The following is a 26979-nucleotide window of genomic DNA, read 5'->3' as shown; positions in this document are numbered from 1 at the left end:
TTTTTCCGTACTTTGCTTGGGCTTCAACCACAGTTTTTCTCAAAGCCCACTCCCTGTATCTATCGGGTTTTCTTTGATGTTACAATTTTTGACAAGTCTGGACGGTGAATCCTCTCAGTCAATTGTATTCACAAATTGAGGATTCTTGAGCTTTGATGCTTCCAGTATCGACATTAATTAGATGTAAGCCATCCAGACTCTCAAAAGTACCAATAAGCTCCTCTCATCACTTTAATCAGTGCACGTTTCATACTAAACAAAATTTAAATTTTCACTTAGGCAGTTCCACCTCTTTTTACGTAGTATATCCTCTTTGCTCTTACGTGGTATATCCTCTTTGCTTTTACTTGTATCTTGTTACACGCACTGATAAGCTTAGCCTAATAATTAAATTTTTAATGTGGGCCTTAAGGCGCTTGTCCCACCACCGATAAGAAACTATCACCTATTTTCTCGCTATTACAACTATCAACTATTTTCTCGCTCAAGAAACGTACATCAGATAAGATCTCGTATGAATTAAAGAAACACACAATTGGTCGGAGGAAAAGTCTTTTCGCATATAGTAGATAAACTAGATAGACAACAGATGAGGTTATGGCGACCGACCAATGGTGGTATATCCATACACCTGGCCAGGAAACTGGCTGGTAGAGGTTACAGTGACCTTGGAGTACTAAGTACCCCAAAAATATCTGGCGCAGAAGGCAACGGGAAACCACTGCGGCTACTGTCCCATGAGAGTTGCAAAGATGAATATACAAGTTGTCAAAAGAGAATGTTTGCCTAGCAACCCGCGTAGCGACCGGCGTCCTGAATTTTCCGGGGCTCAGGATGGGAAATTGGCTACCGGCCATGGTGGAGCAGGCAACCAGGCTGCCCATGGAAAATATGCTACGGGAAGATATATTAACCTACGCAAACAACTAGGCTTTTGTACCTGGAGCGTTAGAGGACTCTTAGACGACGGGAAACTCCATATTCTGGAAAATGAAATTGAGCGCTGTAATATGACAATAACTGGAATCAGTGAAACGCACTAGAAAAACAGTGGCCACCGTGACTCCGAAAAATACACCTTCTACATCTCCGGAAATGAAACAAGCAGTTACTCTGGGGTAGCCCTTGCAATTCCAAAAAGACTGAATCGGTCTGTTCTAGGATATAACCCCGTCAGTGATAGAATAATATCCATGAAACTATATGCATCACCAGCTCCACTGAACGTAATCCAGGTCTATGCTCCTACAAGCACTGCCAACGATAATGATGTTGAAAAGTTTTATAATGAACTCGAAACCTGTATAACTAAGATACCTAGACGAGAACTGCTTATCATCATCGGAGACTTCAACTCAAAAGTTGGAACCACCATAAATGATTTTGATCTCCGAAATATTATTGGAAAATATGGACTTGGTGTTAGGAATTCAAGAGGAGAACGACTGATAGAGTTTGCTGCGAATAACAACCTGACTATTATAAACACCGCTTTCAAGCATCACGCAAGACGGTTGTCTCGCCTGATGGTAAGCACCGAAACCAAATCGACTACATCCTAATAAGATCTAGATGGAGGAGCTCAGTTACGAATGTACATACCTTGCCAGGTGCTGACTGTCACTCGGATCACCAACTATTAATCGGCAAACTGAAATTGAAGTTGCAGAATGCGAGACCAACTAAGCATACAAAGAGAATAGAAATACTTGATAAAAGATCATTCACAGAATCACTTGTACCAAAGCATAGCACGTGGCTGGCAGGAACTACAGACTCAATGGACCCCAATTCTTTATGGCTATCCGCAAAGAAATTTATCAAAGAGGTAGTTACTGAGACACAACCACAAAACTCTAACGCCAAACGACAGCATTGGATGTCAAAAGAGACATGGAAGCTAGTGGAAGATCGTAGAAGTTTGAAAGTCAGTGGAACAACAGTATCTGAACTTAATAAAATAAGTGCTTTGATACAGGCTGAATGTCGACGCGACCGAAACAGTGCTTTAGCAAAGATTTGTGAAGAACTTGAACAGCACTCCATTAAGTATGAAACAACGGATCTCCATAATAAGATACGCTTTCTAACTCGCACGTTTAAGCCGAAAACCTGGGCCATAGAGAACTCCGTTGGTGTAACAATAACAGAAATAAAGGAAATTGTTACTATATGGAGGAATTACTGCAAATCACTGTTTTCCGATCGCAACACTGTGCAGAACGACATCGGCGCGGTATTTTGTGTTGATGAACTCTTGTTCATCAACACAAAATCAACAAGAACCTTCAATATTGAAAGATGAAGTACGTGCTGCAGTCCTGCGTCTTAAGAGCATTAAGGCCGTGGGAGTTGATGACTTGCCTATAGAAGTTTTTAAGGCCATGGGAGACACGGGGGTTGAGGTCTTACACACCATCAGCTGCAAAATTTGGGAAACAGGGTGTTGGCCAATAGAATGGTCACATTCCTTATTCATTCCGCTGCATAAGAAAGGCTCTACGAAAAAATGCAATAACTATAGACTGATTTCTCTTATATCCCATGCCAGCAAGGTACTACTCCACATCTTGAATACAAGACTTCAGGTCTATTTGTCACATCAAATCGCACCCGAACAAGCTGGTTTCGTTAAAGGTAGAGGAACACGAGAGCAAATACTTGTGATCCGTCAAATCATAGAGAAAGCTAGGGAGTTCAATACCCCTCTATACATCTGCTTTGTTGATTTTCGGAAAGCATTTGATACTGTTAAATGGACAAAACTTTGGCACGTACTATCACAAATGGGAGTACCTCTGCATTTGATACAACTCGTCAAAAGATTATACATAGATGGTACAGCAGCTGTTCGGGTGGACGAAATAGACTCGACAAATTTCAAAACAGAGGGTAGCGTTCGACAGGGGTGTATCCTTTCACCTTTACTATTTAACATTTACACCGAGCACATAATGCGGATTGTTCTCGAGGACTGGGATAAAGGCATATCTGTCGGAGGGCGCAAAATTTGTAATCTCAGATATGCGGACGACACTACACTACTTGCCCAATCAAAGGAGGATATTGAAGAACTACTAACACGTTTGGAAATAACCAGCTTTGAATTCGGACTGGCCATCAACAGAGTTAAAACCAAGATGATGATAGTAGACCGCGTAAATAACAACAGGGTAGAATTTCAACACATTGCCAACTGTGAGGTGGTGCCAACCTACACCTATCTTGGTTCTACTATCTCCAATACCGGAGGTTGCGAGCTGGAAATCCGAAGGCGATGTGCTCAATAAGATCTGGAAGGACAGAAGGATCACCAAAACCACCAAGGTTCGACTTATGAGGTGTCTTGTGTTTCCAATCTTCCTCTACGGGGCTGAAACCTGGTCCCCTAGACTTTAAGAGAGCCGCAAAATTGATGCCTTAGAGATGTGGTGTTGGAGACGACTCCTGAAGATCCCTTGGACGGCTTTCCGAACCAACAATTCCATCTTAAAAGAACTGAAGATAAAAGAAAGGCTATCGTCGACTGTGCAACTATGAATTCTGAAGTTCTTTGGTCACATCTCCAGAAATGAAGGATCGATTGAGCGGTTGATAGTGCAGGGCAAGGTGGAGGGGAAAAGAGCGAGAGGACGCTCAACCACGCGATGGACGGACATTATCAAAACAGTGACCCCTGTTGTGGAGTGCTCCCGCAATGCTGCAAACCGTCAAAAGTGGAGGAGCATCGCGAGGGAGGCAGCGTGACCCATAACTGTGGAGACCAACGGCAACTAATGTTGCGTCATCTTGGCAACCACGACCACTCTGGCAAGAGTGAACGATTGAGAAGAAGAATGTATAAACTTGTAATAAAATATCTTTGGTTGTACTGTTAGTAACTCGATAATTTTGTTAACATTAAGATGTTTCATTTCAAAAAGAAGCAAATTACTAAAATGTTTTCTCCATCTTTTTTTCATTTGTGGAAATGATACTAATGGAGAAACCCGATGCATTTTAAAATTTCATTGCAAAAAAGAAAATACGCAATGCAAGCGGGCTAACGTTAAGTATACAACAACAAAAATTGGATATTTGGGTGCCGCAAGAGTTCGCTAACCTAATGAACCGTGTATTCTTTTGTGATTCTTAATTGAGACGATTATGCGTCTTCAAACTTTAACTAATGATTCAAAATGAATCATGGACGTCAATAACGTCCAAAGAAGGTAATAGTCAAAAGTCATGATATTTTGATAACGCTAGAATAAGCATGAGGTGCTAATTAATACATTTGCAATATAGCTCTGACTTTACAACTTCTGATATCCTGTTTGGTCTCTTTTTATTCATTTTATTCATTAGACAGTGACAGATTAATATCAAGATAGGACTACCAAAACAAATTGTCTCATATTTATATTAGAAGCCCCAAAATTTTCTATAACAACGGGCTCATGTCACTACCGATAATATGAAGGCAATTTAGTGAAATAAACTTTGAAAAAAAATTTGTCTTGGATTTTCATATAAAATGCCATGAAACATTTTCTAGCTCTACTCACTTCCCTTACATCGTCCGCGTTGGAATAAAACCCTTACAATGCGTGCTAGTTGGTAAAATGGCGATTTTAATTATTATGCTAATGCTATTACATATTTGATGAACTTACAATTTCCATAAATACCGTACAAATTTTTGAAAGTATTCTTCGTGTTAATGAAATTTAACGTTAGCTCGTGTCTGATAAAGATCTTCCTTCTCTTCTTCTCGCCTCATTACACATCCGCTTCCTCTTTCGTTCGTTTTTATGGCGTCGTTCATTAAGTAATGTTACCTCACAAAACGATTTCAATAATATCGCTTACCATTAAAATTATTTGCCTATCCGAGACTATATTTCCAGCGTTTTCTTTTCTCTAATGAACTGGGCTAATGTTACCCTATATTTTTAATAATATAAATATACATTTTAATTGTTTAAAATAAATTATGATAAGAAGCGTTATAATAATGACAAGATTTTTTTAATAGGCCAGAATCCAGATCTGGGTTAAGAGTTCAAATCATCAGTCCTTATCCACTAGAATGGATGAATGGTGCGTGTCGAGAAATTTGGAGATCCGAACAAGAGTAAGTTCTACAAACACCAAAATATAGTTAATTCCCGTGGTCCCATGGAAAATAACTTGATCTTAAAGAGAACATTAGAAGTTTATGATTTGGTCAGACAAATAAAAATGGTCTTCGTTTGAGAAAAATATTATGATCTTTTAAGAAAAATCAATATGTTCTTCTTGAATTGATTGGGTTTATGTGATATAAATGGTTAGTAAATTTCAATTATTACAACAGTTGGTTGCAACTTGCAAGGCTTTTAAGCCAAATCCTTACCCAGAATTTACAATGTTCGTTTTTGCTTTTCAAGGAAAACATAAAGTACAATAATTTAGATTATTATAAAACACATAAAAGTAATTCAAAAACCAACCAAGTTTCCACAGAATAATCAGGTTCAATGCTTAATAAAAGCTTACCACCGCATTGAAATAATAATTACTAAATGGTACTGAACAATTAAAAGTAATAACATACATACAAGCTATAGCTAAAATACCGATTATAAATTATGTCTTACATTATTTTCTTAACTATATATTTAAGGTGAAAGTTATCTAACTTACCCTTATTGTAATTTAAATTTGTTACATGCACGAGATACAAAATTGTTTAAAAAATACTTCGTTAAAACTTAAAGTGTTTTATTTCTAGCACCAAATCTGTGACATGCAAGGTTCACTTTGCTTAAGAAGGAGAGAGTCGATGATATTATGTACCAATTTGTAGGTACACCAACATTTGATCTCTTATATCACTGCGTTTTTCGAGGGTTACGGCCTTACAAATAAACTTGGTCTAACTGGTTATAACTGATGATAAACAAAGAAAATGCAAAATGTTTATAATATCGTTGAAAACACTGTCAATTCAGTGATAATTCTGAAGTTTTCCGAATGACAAGCTACCTTGTAAATAAACGCGGGAATCGTTATACGTCCGAACAAACCATTCGTAAGCAAAATGTGTATTTGTAAACATTTTACATATTCTTGGATTATGCTTAGTTATAACTTTATGCTAATTTTATTTGTAAGGCCGTTAATGTTTAAGTTTTCGATAATGGAGTCTACAGAATAACTATAATGTTTTAAGTGACGCAGAAATTTGTTATTGATTTTTTCACTAGTATTCCGATACTAGGCGAGGTTTTAAGGGAGGTGTTGTCGACGAGCAGTGATACGAAAAATGGTTTTTTTTTTAGTGGTAAACGCGCAAACTTGAGTCTTTTGAGGGTTAGCACATTCCGAGACGACATAAATTTCTCTCGGCACTGGTCGACGATTTCCCGAGAGAGACCTTCGCATAGCCCATGTATACGGCATCACCAATGCTGTACTCTGTACAGTGTAGAAGACAGCACACAGCCTTAGGGTATTCTAGAGTTCACGGACTTCGGAGTTCTACTTGCCTAAACTTTCGGAAAGCCCAAATGATAGCAGTTTTGAGAGTAGCACCTTGTGCCATACACGATCAAAGGCCTTGGCTTTATCCAAGCTAAGGCCTATATCCAGGCGAAGATCGCCTGCCGACCGACCATGGCGAAAGCCGTACTGTTGGTCGTTGATCAACTGGTGACCTCCTAGGTATACCAAGAGCTGGTGGTAAATTAGGATCTCCATGATTTTAAAGAGCAGGGACGTAATACCTGTAGGCCTGTATTTAGCTGGATCCGAACTGTCTCCTTTTTTTGGATCGGGTGGACAAGTGCTGACTTCCATGAGTCAGTGACTACGCCTTTTGAGTATGAGTGCCGGAATAAACGCTTTAGCACCGGTGTCAACTCAGGGGCACATGTTCTAAGCACGATTGGAGAAATGCCATCCGGGCCAATCAGCGTTACGTTCAACGGAAACAGAGCTGGCCGAATAGTTTATTGTCAGAACTGTACTTTAGGCATAAGGCTCTGACTCCGCGGGATGGTCGGCAGTGTTTTTCCGTTGTCATCAAGAGTCAAGTTGGAGACAAAAAGAGTACACAGAACGTCGGCTTTCACTCTTGCCGTATGGGCCGTTGAAGTTATCAAAAGATTTTTTTCGATAACGACCAGAACTTGCGTGTTCCGGTCGAGTATAAATATAGGCTAAATTAAGGGATTTATTTAGCCCCGCTACTCACCAGTCAGGTCTGCAGTTCTGAGTGGGGGTATATCAGGAGAGGTATAGACCAAGTTTTCCGCTTGCAGCTAGGTATTTGAACCTACCCAAAAAAACGAAACCGTGTATGGTCCGAGAGGTGGCACTCTCGGACCATACACGGTTTCGTTTTTTTTTACTTGAATGGTCGAACACTCTTGGTGTTGGCACAGTAAATACAGAACTGTCGACTCAGACTTATTCACAAAATTCTGAAAAGCGGTCTCAGAAGAACGATTCAGACACCAAATTCTTAACCCTATGCGTCCCGGGCACTCTAAACCTTGATTAACAACAGTCTCAAAAGGACGATTATGTTGACCGACAATATCCCGAATATTATGTAACTTTTACAGATCCAAAAATTTCATTGTGAATTTTTATTATTTTTATGGGGATTTGAAGTTTAATTGAATTTATTGTAAAAATTGCCCAGGCTTCTACTACAAATATATCACAAACTAAATGACATGACTGTGACCATATTGAAAAACAAAGCTTCTGTTGGAAGACTCGTTATAACAAAACGTATAATAAATTTATCTATCAACTGCTTTTATTGAATTCACAACGACTTTTCGTCAAGGACAGGAGTATTTACCGAATATAACCTCTCCACTCACTAATAAAGTATGTTACATTTATGAGCAAAATAAATACCACATAATATGAAGATCTTATTCATGTAGCTATTGATTAAAGTTTTAATATTCTGACCTCCAACAAGATGCTCGAGCTAAATTTAGATTTCTTTTTCTCAGGTTAAGCGCAAGAAATGTCGTCACTGTTCCCACAAACTGCCCTGATGGTCAAGAACTAGTAAATGGAGCATGTCGAGATATTTGGAGAAGATTACGAGCCGATACGTAAGTAACTATTGACTGTTTGTTAAGTCTAGATAATGTATAATAATGTATCGGTACTAAGATCATACTATAAGTTTCTGGATTTTCATCAATAATGCTACATACACTGGAGAGCATAGAAATGGCACACCTTCACTTTAAACTTCACTTCACCTACATTTTCACTTTTTTTTTAATTTTGCTTGCAGATTACCTAAAATTAAACTAAAGTACACATTGTTAGACGACAGATATGACTTTCCAAATCATTGAAGTAGTAATAATTATAAAATTACCCAAAAACCCATAAAACTTGTTGGAGGTATATTTTTATTATGATGCTTGGCACAGAGGCGTGTATTGGTTTTTTAGCAATGTACGCACTCTAGATTTAACTAGTCGAAGTTGCGCTTTAGTCCGACAGTACTAGATTTTGAGGTGTAAATATTGAAGCTGTATATCAGGGCTTGTTAATTATACTTCTTGTCTTATCTTTACTTTTCGGGAAAAAAATTGACAAGTTGCAAGGTCATCAATTATTATATGTGAGGTCTTCAAACTCATTCGAAATTTGAGGACGCGTCGTCGCCGTTGAGGACTTCCCTCCGAGGAACCCAAACTTGGTTGGAAAACAGCGTTCCGGTTTTTTTAAGAGCTGAAGACTGGCTCTCGTCTAGCACAGATCAACAAAACTCTTGAACTACGAATTATGGTCACTTTTACATTAATCGTTACATTGGCCTTCTCTATACGACTTGCCGACATCGAGTCTTTCTAAGATTTTTCTAAAATTCTAGAAAAAGCAGTCACTAAATTTTACAGGAAGAACTAAATAAATCCTTTTTGAGGTCGTTAGAAAAAATCTGTTTGGGTAAAAAAACTTGTATACTGTAGTGATGTGTTTTGTATTGATATTATATTCGATTAGCGACAATTACATTATGTACGTAAGTCAGTAATATAGTATTTATGTAAAAAAATATTAATATACAACAAACATACATAATATTACCTGTAGGTGCAATGGAATTCCTACTTCTCAAGAAAATGCTGGGTTGTCCTAACTGATACTGATACAGAACTTTTGAGCACACGATTTGAGCGATACAGGAATGGACAAAGGCTTATATTTTATCCCTAAATTTTATCTAGATTATGACAATTCGCTGCTTTTAATTGTATCTTGTAACAGGCCCTAATAATGTCTCAATTAGATGCTTAGTCTAATAATTAAATTTATAATGTAGGCCTTAAGGCGCTTGTCCCACTGCGAACAAAAAAACTACTGACTGTCAACTATTTTCTCGATCAAGAAACGTACAACAGAAAATTAAGATCTCGTATGAGGATTAAAGAAACACAACTGGTCGGAGAAAATTCTTTTCGCATATAGTATGTATAAACTTGTAATAAACTATCTTGGTTGTAGTTTTTGTAACTGGATAATTTTGTTGACATTAAAATTCATTTTCATTTCAAAAAAGAAGCAAATTGGTAAAATGTTTTCTCAGGCTATTTTTCATTTGTGGAAGTGAATCTGATGAAGAAATTCGATGCATTTTAAAATTTCATTGCAAAAACAAAAACATGCAATGCAAGCCGTTTAACGTTTATGGACCTAATGCAGTGTCAGTAAGAGTAGCACAAAGTTGGTTTAAGCATTTTCAATCCAGGAATTTTTGATGTCGAGATTCACCTCGCTTTGGTCACCTCGTAACGGATAAAATGGACGACAGCTACGACATAGTTGAAGAAATGGGAATTGACCACATAACATTATCGAATCGAATTTGATCCATAAAAAAAACCAAAGTATACAAACAAACTGGATATTTGTATTGTTTTGTGATTCTTAATTGAGACGTTTACGTCTCTTCATTAGAAACCTAATCATTTTTTAAAGAGATTTTACATTTTGAATCACTAGTGTGACTCAAAATGCACGTCAATAAGCTCCAAAAAAGATCAGTCAGGCTTCACAGACAGTGACGAAACCTTACATTAACCACACTAAGGTGAGGCATTGTTCATTATGAGCTTTACCACCGGCCAGAACAATCGATTCGAATCTCTAATGCTAACAACTAATGAGCTTAAGCCAAGATTTTGAGAGAAAGCTGCCGGAATTGATAAATAGAAACGGCTCTTTCATCGTGATAACGCTAGACCATATTTAGTCTCTCAGTAAAAATGAAGATAGTTTGGCGAGGAGGTGCCAATGCATTTGCCATATTAAATAGCTCTGACTTTGCAACTTCCGATAAGATATTTCGGTCTCTATTTTATTCATTAGACAGTGTCAGGTTCATATCAAGATAAGACCACCAAAAAAGGTTGAATTCGGCGGCAGGAATTAACTAACGAACTTAATAACTAAGGAACTTAATATATATAATGTAGGCAATTTAGTTAAATAAACCTTGAAAAGAGTTTGTTTTGGGTTTTCATATAAAATACGGAGAAACATTTTCTATCTCTACTGACTCCCCGTACATCGCCGGCGATGTAATAGAACCCTTAGAATAAGTGCTAGTGGGTAAAATTGTCAACAAATCATCGATCATTAAATAAGCATTAGCTTATTATATGTTTGATGAACTTAAAATTTTCATACATATCATACAAATTTTCGAAGACATTCTATGTGTGAATAAAATTCAATGCTAGCTATCATCCACTGATAAAAATCTTCCTTCTCCTCTTCTCACCCCGTCACACAAGCTATTATCCACTGATAAAAATCTTCGTTCTCTTCTTCTCACCCCGTCACACATACGCTTCCTCTTTCGTTCGTTTTTTATGGCGGCGTTGTGTCGCAAAACGATTTCAATAAGCCACTTGCAATAGTAACGTTTTCCTTAAATTAGGCAAAGAAGCCTATCTGAGATTGTATTTTTAATATATTTACAGCGTTTTCTTATCTATCCCTAATGAACTGGGCTAATTTTATGCTATATTTTCATATAAATATATTTATTAATTGTTTAAATCAAATGATGATAAGAAGCCTTATAATAATGACAAGATTTTTTTAATAGGCCTGATTCCTGATCTGTGTTAAGAGTCCAAATCTTCTGTCCTTATCCACTAGAATGGATCAATGGTGCATGTCGAGAAATTTGGAGATACGAACAAGAGTAAGTTGTCCGTTGTCCTATGGAAAATTAACTTGATCGTAAAGACAATATCAGAAGTTTGTAGGTACAATAGGAAAACTAGCCGGGAAACTTAAAATCATGCAGATATTTTCAAAAATCAATATCTAATGTATTGGCTACCTTGGGAACTGAGCATTCACCTTTGTACCTTAAAGCACCCATAGACTTACAAAATACCTGAGCACAAACAACGGGTGCGAGAGAAAAGAAGTCAGCCACAGATTTCGAGTATGTATGAAATTTGCTAACGCACACACTGACAAATCAAAATTGATCACATATTGTATATGCTTTTACAAAAAGATCCCAGACAATGTTCAAAACAAAAGTATTAAGTTATTTAATAGAATTGTTAAAAAACGTTTGTGAGGTAAAGGTTACTATAACATTGATTTTCCAATGATAGCACAGATTGTGAATGGAGTGACCGCCCTCAGGCTATTAAATAATAAGTAAAATTGTACAATATTTTTGATGAAACAAAAAAGCCCGCTGAGTTTTGGAATGGGTGGTAGTTTTTGATTTCCAATAAGTAATGTCACATCCTATTTTGAATAAAATAATTGAATTTGAATATAGCCTATGGATGCACCGATATGCCATTTTATGTAGCCGTAATTTGCCAACTGATTTTGTTTCAAAAAAGTATTTGCTAAAATATCTTAAAATAAAAAAAAAATTAACAATAATAAGGATTTTCTTTTAAATAGTGCGGAGATTGGGGAAACTTATTTTAAAGATCCCTACTACTGCCCTTATCCACTGCAATGGGCTCATGGTGCCTGTCGTAAACTTTGGAGACGCTGACAAACGTAAGTAACATGTAGGTACTCAAAATCGAATATATTTAATGGGACCGAATATATTGCTCTAAAATAATTACAAAAATGGTGTATTATATGGAAAAATGGCCGAACAGCTGAAAATCACCTGTAGGTACGTAGTTTGTCGCATCCAATTTACAAACTATAATTATGTATATTTTTGTTACCAGAATACTTAAAAGCCGAAATAAATATTAATAAATTCATAAGCTCTTTTAAAAAGCTACTTAAGGAAAAATGGTTACTATTCTTTTAATGAATACTTTGAGGAAAAAACTTTTGCCGATCCTCTGCTGTTCATTGAAATGAAATAAAATTTCTTTATTCATTTAGGTACCATTTGTATGCTTATGAAAGTCAATTTTGATGCCATTTTATCAAGCGACAGCTAGGAAGCCTTGTTCTGAGAAAAACCGGCAAAATACTCTGCAAGGAAGGATGGATCCCTTTACAGTTTTCACAGTAGCCATACATTTTTATCGTCTATACATTCCTGAACTTTATAATACGCTTTCGTCAATAAAATTTCCTTAATATGAAGTTTAAATGTATATAACATAAGTTCAGTAAAATGATGTGGTAGTTTATTATATATTTTTATACATTTTCCCATGAATGAGTAACCAGTTTTATGAAGTCTGGAAGTTGGAACAGCAAGCCTATTTCTACTTCTGGTGTTAATATTGTGATAAACACTATTCTTCAAAAAATTTTTTAGTTTTTTATGAACGAATTTATTTATGTGAAGTTGTCTTGTCCTGTCAAAATATTGATTTCTTTCTCAAAAACGAAACAAATCTCTAACCGAATCACGGGGTCTTTGTTATGCCTTACGAATAGCATGTGGTAATTTAGTACTTCCATGAATTCATTAGTCACTAAGTCATATGTAACACAAAATATGAATAAATAATTATTATTTTATTTTTATTTCTGTTGCATATGAGATTTATTTTTATGCACGAGTTCCTTTTTTTATTTTCATGAGCCACTCCTTATAACATAAGCTATCTGTAAAGCAAATTAAAAAGATATTATGATATAAACATTAATAATTATCTGCCAATCATGGTTTTACAATATACAGAAAAGCATGGATATAACGACAGGATCGATGTAAAGACGGCTTTTCTTTTTAAAATTAATAGATTTTATTTCCACAGGTAAAATTAACAGAAAATATCTTTATTAAAGCTCAAGAATATTAACGAAATCTCAGCTATGAAGTATTTCATTAATTCATTACTAATAAAATATTCAGGACTAAATACTTTTTATTTGAATTCTCACCGTATTTTTTTATACGGACAAGTGCGAGTCGCTCTCACCCACCTATACTTATAAAAAAAGGTGTTTTTTCGCAAACTGTGCATCATAATAATTAAAATCATCTGTTTAAGCTTGTGAAGGTTAACTTAACTCAAAATTTGGCGCGCCGCTCCTTGCATAAAGAGTCCCTGTTTTTTTATGATTTAATTACAAATGTATAGTTTTCGGATAGCTTCAGGTAGCTTTTTCTTTTTTTTTTGACTGTATGACTTGCCAAATTTCATAATTATCGAAATATACGTTGTCTACGGCATAAACGGCTTTTATATTTTGATATATTTACAGCTTCTTCAAGAGTCTGTATATTTAAGTATATCGACGGTAAAACGGTAAAAACAGTTGAAGCAGTAGCGAATACTATGGAGATAATTTTTCTCAGTCATTCTCACGAAAATCTACTTATTTTGCCATTTCCTTTTTAGAATCTGGTGTTAATAAATGTGTTAGTTCTTATAAATTTCATGAAATGAACGCCGATTACATCATAAAAACAATTAAACCTTTAAATAAAAGAAGTTGCAAGTTCTATAGGTATATCAGTTACAGCTGTAACGCCAATAGTTAAAGCAATTTCCCCATATTTTATGGATATTTTAACCGACTTCAAAAAAGGAGGAGGTTCTCAATTCGTCGGTATTATTTTTATATTTGTTACCTCAAAACTTTCGATGGGTTAACAGATTTTGATAATTCTTTTTTTATTTGAAAGCTGGTGCCTACCGTGTAGTTCCATCGTGATTTGGTCCAGATCTGACATTGGCCATGAGAAAACCATAAAAGTCTTAAATTTGCTTTACGTATGTGGACGACAAAACGAATAACTCAATATCGCGCCAACCGATTTCGATTATTCTTTTTTTATTGAAAAGGATATACTTCAAAGGTAGTTTGATGAGAGTTTGGTTAGTTTCTGATTATGGAATCCATGGCAAAGTAACGGAACTCTTCAATGCTTGGGAGCAAATTAACGATACTCGGCCGAATCTTTTCTATGCTATTAGGATATTTAAGTCATCAACCGTAACGTAGTTATGGTCAAGTAATTGTCGTAGTCGAATATGATGATAATGGAAATTGCCAATCGTACGGATTGTTTTAGAATTATTTAAAAATGTATGGATACTGTGAAAACTGTAAAGATAGGATAAAACTAGCTGAGTTTCTTGCAGGTTCTTCTCAGAACAAGGCCTCTGGTAGTCTCTTGAACCGATGGCATCAAAATTGACTTACGTAAGCATACAAATTATACCTTAATGAATACAGATATTTCATTTCATTATCTTGTGCGGGAGTCCACATTATAGAAAAAAGTTCAACAAAAAAAAATCAACAAAACAACCGACTAAAAAAAGCTAAACCAAAACAATGGATATGATATCCACTAAAAGTATAAAAAATTGCGCATTTTTATACAATCTACTATTAATTAATACTAATTGACAAATTTGGATCTTCAACACTGTGGGTGGAACACGGCTGCAATTTTTTTTACTTGAATGACTCGGTCGAACTCTCGTTACACATTGTCACACCGAACCTGTCGACTAAAATTTATTCACCAAATTCTTAATAGCGGCGGCTTTTACAGATCCAATATTTTCATCGTGAATTTTCATTATTATAATAAAACAGTTAAATAATTTATTCACTCAAAAGAATTTACAAATTCACTTTTCGAGACAATAATGTTATAACTTAAATTTATTTATTTATTTCTTATTAACAAATAACATATTATAGGTAACACAATTATTGTACATACATAAACTCATTTGAGTTTTACCGTGTACAATAAGGTCGTCGGAAGACATATAATATTATTTAAATTTAAAGTTTAATACTTAATTAACTACTTAAATTAAATTACTTATTTTTAAAGAAAAATGAAACAACTTAAAACTACATACAAATATTCATTATACAGAAGAAAAACAAAACAAAACAATGGCATAAACATTTAGGTGCTAAGAAATTTTATGAACAACATTACAAACTAAATAACTTACAAATACCCTCAATATTAACACTACAAGTATTGTTGCTTTATCTACAGAGTGATTATTTTATTTATAAACAATAGAACACTGCAAGAAGGACGAGGAGAGTGAATTTTTTTTTATTTCTTTATTAATTAAAACATTAGTTGAGTTTTGACAGAAAGTATTGATTTAATTTATATTTCAGGTTTTTTACTGTCAGGTCCTGCTTTACAACTTTGGGCAGTTCATTTATCAGGTTAGGAACCAAATACTTGAGCCTGTTCTTACCATAAATATTTGAAAATCTTGGTAAGAGTAATTTAGAGTCTGCCATACTACGAGTACATAATATATTGCTGTCGTCTTTCTTTTTAAATACTTTGAGGCTCTCATTATAGTACTCTTCCTTTAGTAGTGTCATTTTTATTTTTTCGTGACAAGGTAGGATTTTGCAATATTCAAATAGTTTATGGTAATTAATTTTAGGCGTTTTTTTTAATATTAGGCGGTACAATTGTTTTTAAGATCCTCAATTGCAACGTATAAATTTTGTCAAGGTGACTTTTATAGGTCCTTCCATAGCTTGACAACCCATAACCTATAATTGATTCAGCCAAAGATTTACAGAGTAGTATTCGAATCTGATACGGAATCCTATCCTTTATCACAGCGAACTTTGCAAGTAAGGCTCTTAATTTGTCACACACTATATTAATGTGGTCTTTCTAATTCAGCCTATTGTCAATGCCAAGGCCCAGATAATTTTGTTTCCTTACAACCTCAATGGCTTCGCATTTGTAACTGGTATATGTAATTGTGTTAAACATGTTAGTGTGTCAGCAATCGTGGCTGTGTGCTATTAATCGGGGCTCGGATTTTATTCTATTGTGTCTTGTACTTATGTACATTAATTTTGTCTTTTTGGCGTTTAATACTAATCCCACATCGTGTGACCATTTAATTATTTTATCTAAGTCTATTTGAAGATTGGTGATAGCATCTTTGGGATTATCGCCGTAAGCTAGTACACATGTGTCGTCAGTGAATTGGAATAATTCACAGTTTTCTAATAAGTTTGGTATGCAATTCACGTAAGTAAGAAAATGTAATGGTCCGATTACCGAGCCCTGAGCTGTGCCCTCAGACACAGATATTGGGTCACTGTACGTATCATTAACTTTTACAACGCATTTTCTGATTTCTAAATAGCTATTACACCATTGAAGCATATAAACCCGTATACCACAGTTTTGTAGGCAATTTGATAATGTTTGATGCCTCAAAGTGTCGAAAGCGCTGCTGTAGTCCAGAAATACAACCATTACATGTTTTTTGTTATCTAGTTGTTCGTAAATTTTCTCCGTGAATGCACTAAGCAATTGTGTTGTAGTTTTTTGTGGTTGAAAGCCATACTGTGTACTATTCAGGATGTGATTTTTTTTAAAAAACAAATGTATTTCATTACAGATGTATTTTTCTACAATTTTATCTATTATTGGGATAATTTCTAATATAAATGTAAATGCCAATAAACTTAGTTTAAATATGGTAAATAAAGACTTTAAAAAATCTTAAAAATTTTCATCATCATTTCAGCCGGATGACTTCCACTGCTGGACAAAGGCCTGCCCAAAGATCGCCACGACGTTCGATCCTGCGCTGCCCTCATTCACCCTATTCCGGCGATCTTGACCAGATCGTCGGTCTTTCTTGTACGGGGGGGCCTACAAATACTACGTCTTCCGGTACGTGTTCGCCATTCGAGGACTTTACTGCCCCAACAGCCATCTGTCCGTCGAACTTTGTACCCTGCCCACTGCCACTTCAGATTTCAGTTAAAAAATCTTAGAACACATAAAAAAATAGGTACATATAGTAATTAGTACATTATTATAATATTATTTTATGTGAAAATGATTCATTGTAAAAATTGTCCAATATAGTAGCTATTGTTAAGGCTTTAAATATTCTAACACCATACTTTATATAACAGGATTAATTTAGGTTTTCTATTTCAGGTTCGGCCCAAGAAATGTCGTCACTGTTCCCACAAACTGCCCTGATGGTCAAGAACTCGTAAATGGCGTATGCCGTGATATTTGGAGATTAAGAGCTGTTACGTATGTTTTATTACAATTTGTTTAGTCTAGATTAGGTATATTATGTGTCGCTACTTTAGATGGTTAATTCTTGTTTTTGACAGAAACCCTTAAGTCTATGCTATACAAGCCGGTCAAGCTAACTCAGGATCTGAGTCACCAATTCCATTCTCCCTCTCCGCGTTCCCCGCCCCGCCGTCGTCCTGCTAGTACCGTTAGCAAATTAGCACACCGAACACTCGCAGATTTATTTTCATTATCTTGTTCTCTTATATTTTATAACGCATCTGAACATAGCATAATATATAATAGTTACTAAATATCTTATTGTTGTTGTACGAAATATAATACAATATTAAAAAAGAGCTTCCTCAATCAGCTTACGCACAGCATCAACGTTTTCTTTGGTGACTGCAGTTTTTGGACGACCTTGACCGGGATCATCTTGAGCTTGACACGTCCACGTTGAAATTCAGCAAACTGGCGATAAATTGTGGTTTTGGATGGGGCTTCATCACCAAATGCAGAAATCATCCGGTCAACACACTGTTTTTGTGTTAAACCACTTCGAAAGTCATAATAAATCATCGCTCTAGAATTTTCTCGAGTCAATTCCATTTTCTCAACGACTAAACAAGTTTGACAAGACCTTGTGACAAGACCGAGATCCTTTTTTTCAATAGATAAATGGTATTCGATTTTTAAAACCAAGGAGTTTTCAATTAAAATATTTTAATATGACAGGAACAGTGGAAATATTCCTTTCCCGATACTTTTAGTGCAGCCTATGTAATATGTATCTCTGGCTTAGATCTATAGAGCGTACTTAGACTTTGCTCAGACTTAACTCACGTAAAACTTAGCTGAGTTCAAGCTTATTATAAACTTTGACTTCGTTTTTATAGTCATTTGACAGCTGAAATAATGCTGAGATTGCAGCCATTGGGCTGTCTTACCTGAATCGCGAACTTAAGTTCACTTTTGCATTGGCAAAAGTCAAGTTCGCGTTTTATCACAATCAGTCAAGTTTTAAGTAAGGTCTGAGCAAAGTGTAAGTACGCCTATACATGTATACATCTCAGCCTTAGTATCAAAAGCGTCAGATTTCTAATACCACCTAATACTAACAGTTTCGCTAGAACATAAATTTTTTTTTTGCTGTATCAAGACGCAGCCGCTGATCGGATGATTAGTTCCTTGTTTATGAGTGAAACAAATCTCTAATGCCTTGTGATACAGTTCATTCTTGTTTCTGTTCAAAGGTTTTGTTTACTTTAAAGCCAAGCCGCCATAGTTTCAATTTAATATAGTATGGTAATTCTATGCAAATGTTCCAGACCAGGTCCAAAAAATATGGTGACTGTTCCTACTAATTGTCCGTCAGGTCAAGTCTTGGTTAATGGAGTATGTCGTGATATCTGGAGGAAATTAATAAATGTTTTCAGGTGAGTTTTACATCAGTTTTTTGTACTAGCAGTGTTAGGGGTACCTACACATTTACCTACCGTAAAAGCCTGCAACTCTCCTATGATAACGAGTTGAAGATGATCACTTCCATCAGGTGATCAGCATGCTCGTTTATGATTCTATTCTGAAAATAATACATAATATGAATACAAATACCCAACCTCTAACGGTAGAGTTAAATCACAGAAATATCGGGTTGCACTCCGGGAGTGCCGGCAGAAGTGAAAACTTGAACATTGACGTTGTGAATTTTGGAATATTTTGGAATTAGAGAATAAAATGACTTTATTTATATAAAAGTACTAGCTAAGTGTGGTTAAATACAATATTCATTTATTGCGCTATCGTATACAAAAATGACAATTTATAATACATAAAAAATTTACTTCGGGACAATTATTTTACATTTAAAAGTTTATCTCTCAGAAAAATAAATTTTCATCCATAATTTAAAAAACTGTCTTATGATTTTTTTATCAGGTCACGTGTCCTGACGCGCGTTTAATATTTTATACTCATCGCAAGAAAAGTGCTCAACGCCGCTCAAGAAGTTTTCACTTCAATAAAAAATAAAAAATTGATCAGTGTCGCGCCACAACTTTCATCTCTCTGCTACGTAATCTTCCCCGCCACTACGGACTAGTAAAAAAGAAGGACTCCGCGCCATATTAGCAAGTAAAGCACCTTTATGCTAGTTTGTGTGCGGTTACGGGGTAAACCAGTTACACAATTTTTTCTCCCTTAAATAATCATATATCCACAAATACTTTTATGTTATTGTTTTTACACTTTTTCAAAACGCACTACGACATTTTTAAAATATTTTATTGAGACGCACACTGATCTGTCACAGACGATGACAATTCTCTTAATGGCTGCCTATCGGCCTGTAGTAGTGTAAGTGTACACGTGGGGCTATGTAGTTACACGTTAATCGGCTTGTTTTGGTGCTACACTGTTATGTAAGGTGACACGGAGTCCTTATTTTTTTACTAGTCCGTGTCCGCCACATGTCAATGTACTTTTTAATTACGCCCTTTATCTCTCTTTATCTATAGTGTAATGTTTAAAGTCTTTGCTGCTTTACTTGCGTGTGGTAGGCTCCTTTGCACATGACGCCGGTTACGTTATGGGTACCACAACGACGCCTATTTCTGCCGTCAAGCAGTTATATGTAAACATTATTGTGTTTCGGTCCGAATGGCGCCGTAGCTAGTGAAATTACTGGGCAAATGAGACTTAGCATATTATATCCCAAGATGACGAGCGCAATTATAGTGCCGCTCAGAATTAATGCGTTGTTCAAGAATCCTGAGCGGCACTGCATTGTAATCCATAATACCATCAGCTGAACGTCTTGCTCATCTCGTCCCTTATTTTCATAAAAAATGAGTAAGGCTCGCACTTTATTAATAACACTTGGCGATCTAAATTTTTAATGTTTTAGATCCGACGTAAATTCTAAGAACATCGTCACTGTTCCTACGAATTGTCCTGAAGGACAAGAACTAGTAAACGGTGTATGTCGCGATATTTGGAGAAAAGCAGTCACGTAAGTAGAATAGTATTCTTAATAAATTATAATTAATTAATAATAAAATATTTTATCGTGAAAGTGTTTAAATATAATACTTACCTACCTATTATTATTTAAAATTAGATTTTCCCGTTGGTAGCGATTTTTATTATTATGTGTCTACTTCGGGTTACCGTTACCATACTATTTTAAGTTCTTAACTATTAATTATTAAGTTATTGAAACAGCTATATACTGCAGCATTCAACCTTTGTGATATGCCACGATCTGATTAGGAACCCTGAATAATCTTTCTTGGTGTACTCTATACTACATCATTTTTGAATTGAATAAAAACTCTTTGTAGATCAGCTAGTTCGTTAGCTCTGTCCATAAACTTCGGTCACATTATCAATAGCGTCGCCTCTCTTGTCCATCTTACTGTATCTCAGTCAGAGGTGGTATTCTCTTTTGCTATACGCTGCGCGTGACAAGCTACATCTTACACTCGCGTTTTGTGTTCGTGTGCATGCATTGCTCAAAATAGAGGTTAACTGTCAACCTCAATTTTTGTCAACGTTTTCACAGCTGCCACAGTCTATCTAGACGTATAAGTGATCTAAGATTATAACATATAAGAAATAATTTTTATGAATGTGTTTAATGAAAAGTTCAGCGTGCTGTCTTCGGTTATCGATTATGATACAATCGTCACAAATATGTCGATATCATTCTCAATGAGTCTTACATCTTTGTGTCGTTCGATCCTCGAAACACTTAGCCCGTGGGGTCAAGAGGAGTGCAGATCGTACAAATTACCAGCAGCTATCTATGCGGCAGTTATTTCGGCCAATCAGCCGGATCAGCCTAGCTATCAAACACAGCATTTATGCAGTCAGTATATCTTGGTACACTTTCACGTAGTAATAGTTTTTACTTCATGTAAGGTACTGTAATCATATACCTAAGTATTATTCTGTTGCAAATAAAGATGCGTTAATAACACTTTTCTTTCAGACCAGCTATGAGTCCAAGCAATGTAATAACAGTGCCTACTAACTGTCCTCCTGGTCAAACTTTGGTAAATGGCGCCTGCCGCAATATATGGTTCAATGCAGTCCATGCCGCCATGTAAGTATAATTACTGTTAAATTTACAAATAAATTGTTAGGTGTCATATCCGAAATAAGCGTGATGGAGACTTTGACTCTCAACCCCGCCCGATCCCCGCCCGTAGTTAAAGTATATTGTGTTTTCAGATTTCGAATTGGTTCATTTGAAGCTTTATAAGTTCGGCAACGCTCCTGTAATTCCTATAGTGTTAAGAGAGACTATAGGCCGCGATGATCGTATTTTATTATAGTCAATCAAAATTAAAAATTTTGAAGCTTACGTAACTACTTCTTTTTTGGCGCGTTAGAGAAAAATTATCAGAGTGAATTAAACTGAATTATGCTGTATAATAATATTGTCATTGGTTGTATTTAATACTTTCTTTATTACAATATTGTTCTTTCTGCAAACGTAAGATAGCGCGAGGAAAAATATTTTCCATGCAGTTTTGTTTTTTTTTTTCGCCAAAGAAGTATTTATATATATTATATATATTTATTATATTTATAATGATTTGAGTGTATGTATCAGAAAGCTATCGAAACAATCTATAAGACCAAAAATCTTATAAGCAAAATAAGGGTCAGGTGATGCAGTAGGGTTTTAGAAATTGTTTCGTATCTAAATATATTTTCTATACTTGTAGTATAATATTGACGCACATCGATAATATGTTGTGCATTGCAAAAAAGCATTATGAAGATTATCATCTAGATAATCTTATGATAAGAATTGAATTCGACTTTAGTCAAAAAGCAGATTAAAATGCATTTAAATTTGCATAGGTATCAGACGATAAGCATTACAATGATTAAGTAATTAATTATATATTTACTTATTATATTTCAGGGTTCGTAAAGTACGCCAAGCCGATATTAAAGATTTCACTCGAGAGAAAACAATCGATAGAAATATAATAACTGTACCCACACAGTGTCCCACAGGATACAAACCGGACGCCAATGGAATTTGCCGACCCATACTCTATTAGTAATAACTAGATACTTTCTTATGCCCTTTTTTAGTCAACAATGATGTATAAAGTAAATACAGCAGATAATATTACAGTACAGTAAGTAGGTACCTACTTACATTTTACCCATATGAAACAAAATAGAAAAACGATCAAATTGCTGTTAGAAAATCAATGAAATTGTAAATATTGTCTATTTTTTTAAATATATTATTACTACATTCATATTTCTTCTATTTATTATTTCCGTATCAATTCCAAAATGTCTATCAAATTAATTTGTATACCTAGTTCCGTTACACTAGGGCAGAGGTGTCACACCCAATTATGCAGAAGGCCATAGGTATAATAAATTTATAACTTGTAGGTGGGCCAGATTTTTATTGAAAATAAGAAAATGAACTGAATTATTATATCATTTTATTTATTAAATTGTGTAGAATATAATATACGGTTATTAAAAATCATATCGAAGTTATAAAAGAGAGTAGGTAATTATATTGAGCTCGAGGATACAGATACCTGACTTCTCTTGTTTTTGACAAGCTCGTTGATGTCAGGTATCATATTTGTTGTAGTTACTTGAAGAATTGATTGGAGATGTTCATTCGTAAGTCCTGCGATATCCATACATTGCGATCGCGGGCCTTGTTGATACAGCCCAGAGGCCGGATGCGGCCCACGGGCCGTATCTTCTTGTCACATCCTTGTTTTCCCCTGTACCCTGATTGAATTATATTTGAGAAATTGTACCTAATTGGTTGAAAGTGTGTTCTAAACTGCTTCAAGAAGTACAATGTAGGGTACAATTCTGTCACCTCTACTGTACTTACAATAATACTATACTACCTAACGAAGTTTAATTGTGAGGTTAATGTTTAACAATTTGCTGATCACCTTATTTTGTATAGCAGTTTAGAGACTGAGCGCTTGGAGATTAAATAAAACAACTAGTTAACCAATTACAATTGTTACTTAAAAAATATTTACAAGTTTAGAAATTACACACCAATGCTAAAGCTTACGTTTTGACCAATAGTTAAACGTTTCATTCAATAAGAATTGAGAATAATATTATGTGTTCTATCACGCTCTAAAACGAATGCTATCGCGGTAAGCCGGCCAGCGAGCGCTTGTGTAAACTCGCGTCGATGCTCGATCAGCCGATGTCAATGAGCACCCACTCTATCGCTCATTGATTAAAATTTAATGAATAGTGATCGACGCCGCGACGCGCTTTAGTAGAGTCCGCTCGGCCTTGCTGTGAGGTTGTGTAACGCGGAGCTTATGATTGGTCACGTGAGTATATCTGCGGTCTTCGAGAGAACGTGACGATGCTTGTACTTCGATGTGATGACTACTGGTGATGACTTGATGTACAGCATTATGAAATGGTTCTTATAAGAGCTAATATTACGGTATATAAAATAATGTGTTCTTTTAAGAACGAATCTTTCGTCTTACGCTATTACAGTTAATATGCACGTTTTATATTTCTACGATCTATAATGCTACGAAGGTATTACGTTACAAGTTAGATATTAGACATTTGTATTAATTGATGTTATTGGTTGTAGGTTATAGCTACAGCAGCAATTGTAATTTGCAGATTACCATTGACAACATAAACCATTATTTATACGAACTCTTTCAACATTATAATTAATTGTGCATCGAACAATCAAGCCGTCTAAAAGTAGCGTAATTATTTTTGGGAATCACAACTCAATATCTTATAATATGTATCTACAATGGCGAAATTATAATTAAAAAAGAAAATTCATTTAAATCTAGGCATAATAATAGACAGATAAGTAATCTTTGAAGAAAATATACAAACGGTATTCAAAATTGGGATTGGGAGTGGGATTGTTTCTTTTGGACATGCACTTTATGGTCCACAGAAAAGTTAAATAATTAAATAATAATATTATGTAATGTCACATAGTAAAATGTGCTAATTTTTGAAAGCTATTAAAGGGATTCTGTATTAAAGCCTTATTACATCAAAGACGTTAGGTAAAGTTACCATAAGGATATCATATACACATCGTGATAGCCCTTTGCCACATACAATTTAAATATCATAAGATTTGTCGCTAAATTAAATCTATTGCCCAAAAATATAAATAGAAGCTGTCGCCAGTGACGTGAAATCGGGAGCCAGAACTCACTGAATTATTGTTTCAAGTTTGTATTTTGTTGATGTAAACTTTCTTATAATTTAATTATATCAAAATATAGTATTAGTATTCGTTTATATTTGTTGTTGAGTTATATAAAAATTTAAGACTTTTACATTGTCTATTGAGAGATACGTTTTTGGTTGATTGATTAAGGTTTATTGTAGTTTAATGGTACCGTACATAACGAAAATGATGAATAGAAGGATCTTCATTTATATATTTTACAATAGTTTACGTAGTAAGCTGAGGGGTAGTAAATAAATGATTTCAAAACTACTTTAATGAGTCTAATTCTTTTGATGTTATACTCTCCATACGAAGCAGTGATGAGTTACTAGTATAGTATAAAGTAAAATGACTGATGTATATAGTGAAAACAGAAGAGCTGCATAGAAAAAAGATAATTAATAATATACTTAAAGTTCTTAATCATCAGACCATTACCAGGTCGTAAAATTCCAAAAAAAAGTAAATTGACCCTTTACATGTGTAAACAACTGTCAAGTTGTAATAATCAAGTGTCAAACTTTAGTGTCAACTGTCAACATACAACTAACCTGAATCCTGATCCACATCATAATAATTCTCTAGCAATAAACTAATTTCTAACTTCCAAGTGCTTTTATAAAAATTAACCCCGTAGAATATTAATAAAAACTAAATTAAACAAATGGCAACATGTTAATTAATTCATACGGCTGTATGACAGTAATCGATAAAATTAAGTAGATATCATTTACTATGTTGTTTAATATTTTTGTTATGCACAGTATTAATTCTATTTTCTATATAAATATTACTTGAGCTTGTTCATAAATTGTGTCATCAAAATGTCTGAAGTTAAAGGAACTAAAGCCTTGGAACTATGGTGCAAACGATTGGTAAGGAATTGCCCAAATGTGCAGATAGATAACATGACAACATCTTGGAGAAATGGAATGGCCTTCTGTGCTCTTGTTCATCATTTTAGGCCGGATTTAATGTACGTATCGAGTTAATTCTTCAGAATAAATACGATATAATGTATTGCATTAATTGTAATTATACTATTTTATATTCTTCAGAGATATGTCACAGTTGAACCCAGAGAATATTTTTGAGAATAACCAGCTTGCGTATAGTATTGCGGAAAAACATTTGGGCATTCCTGCCTTACTTGATCCAGAAGACATGGTTGAAAGTGAAGTACCAGACAGGCTATCTGTACTCACATATTTATCTCAGTTTTACCAAAGATTGGGACATACAGGTATGTAAACAATATAATAACTACAAATCAATAGGAAAAAATAATGATGTGTCATATTTTTTAGATTTAGTATAAATGTCTTATTTGCAAACAGTAAAGATTTATTGTCAAAATAAGTATATTTTATTACCAATGTTATACTTCAACATGATTTAGTGAATTTTGGTTCAGATGCTTAATGGTTGAATAAGACATACATAGATTGTAAGAAATATTTATTATTAATATTGATGCAATAGAAAATTTGGCAGGTCTTTATTATCCTGAAATTTAATTACTTTTCTTATACTTTATTAACTTTTGCAGTAAACACAAAGGCATCCGATATTGAGTCGAAGTCATCGTCATCTTCATCATTACCTCATGTAACAGTTAGTATTATGACAAATTATAAAATAAGGGTTTGCATTAGTATTCACTGTATGTTGCCTGCTTACATAGCTTCTGTTGTGTTGTTAATGTAACTTTATACCTTTCTCTATTCTGTTTTATTCACTCTTCTAGACACCAATCAAATTTGGAAAAGTGGCTCTGGACAAATGTGCTGTGTGTGGACTACCAGTTTACTTAGCACAAAGGCTTATAGTGTCACAAAAACTATATCACAGACAGTGTTTTCGATGTTCAAATTGTGCTGGACATTTGAATCCTAAAAATTATCACATCATCAATGACATTCAGTTTTCTTGTGATTCTTGTAAAACAGACAAAAGTGCTATACCCAAATATTTAAACAATAATGATCAAATTGGAATGTTGGCATTCAGTAGTGACTCACATAGTCCAAGCCGAGCCGCTAAAAAAGAAGATATAATTGTAAATGTTAAAGACAAACCAAGGCCACAGTCAATTATGGGTGAGAATTCATAAATTTTCCTTTCTTTTATAGAGCTGCATGTATGTTTTATGTGTTTGACTGACAAACAATGTGTAATTCTATATTTACAATAGATTACTTAGATAATCACATTTCATTATTGACACACTATTTCACTGATTATTGCA

General features: G+C 34.8%; 3 protein-coding genes across 8 annotated transcripts in view; 2 read left to right on the top strand and 1 right to left on the bottom strand.

The window, feature by feature from the left end:
• The window catches only part of LOC126976632 (uncharacterized), a 35089-nt gene extending 12515 nt beyond the window's left edge, over positions 1-22574 (top strand). For 2 of the 4 annotated variants that reach the window (XM_050825113.1, XM_050825115.1), the window contains 7 exons: positions 5018-5116; positions 7998-8102; positions 17390-17491; positions 18808-18915; positions 20385-20489; positions 21471-21584; positions 22416-22574. In XM_050825113.1, the coding sequence (XP_050681070.1) occupies positions 5018-5116; positions 7998-8102; positions 17390-17491; positions 18808-18915; positions 20385-20489; positions 21471-21584; positions 22416-22557 (775 nt within the window). In that variant the 3' untranslated portion in view covers positions 22558-22574. The remainder of the gene's footprint in view (positions 1-5017; positions 5117-7997; positions 8103-17389; positions 17492-18807; positions 18916-20384; positions 20490-21470; positions 21585-22415) is intronic. The other 2 variants (XM_050825116.1, XM_050825114.1) reach the window with 1 other exon arrangement.
• LOC126976639 (uncharacterized) overlaps positions 1-26979 on the bottom strand; it is a 103587-nt gene that overhangs the window by 58741 nt on the left and 17867 nt on the right. The window lies entirely within an intron of this gene.
• Positions 25271-26979, top strand: part of LOC126976581 (MICAL-like protein 1) — a 31059-nt gene continuing 29350 nt past the window's right edge. For all 3 annotated transcript variants that reach the window (XM_050824976.1, XM_050824975.1, XM_050824974.1), the window contains exons 1-4: positions 25271-25707; positions 25790-25974; positions 26281-26345; positions 26479-26830. In XM_050824976.1, coding sequence (XP_050680933.1) covers positions 25556-25707; positions 25790-25974; positions 26281-26345; positions 26479-26830 — 754 coding nt within the window. In that variant the 5' untranslated portion in view covers positions 25271-25555. The remainder of the gene's footprint in view (positions 25708-25789; positions 25975-26280; positions 26346-26478; positions 26831-26979) is intronic.

The sequence above is a fragment of the Leptidea sinapis genome, chromosome 41 (genome assembly GCF_905404315.1).
Source record: "Leptidea sinapis chromosome 41, ilLepSina1.1, whole genome shotgun sequence".
Classification (NCBI taxonomy): Eukaryota; Metazoa; Arthropoda; class Insecta; order Lepidoptera; family Pieridae; genus Leptidea; species Leptidea sinapis.
This window is presented reverse-complemented; position numbering and strand designations above follow the sequence as displayed.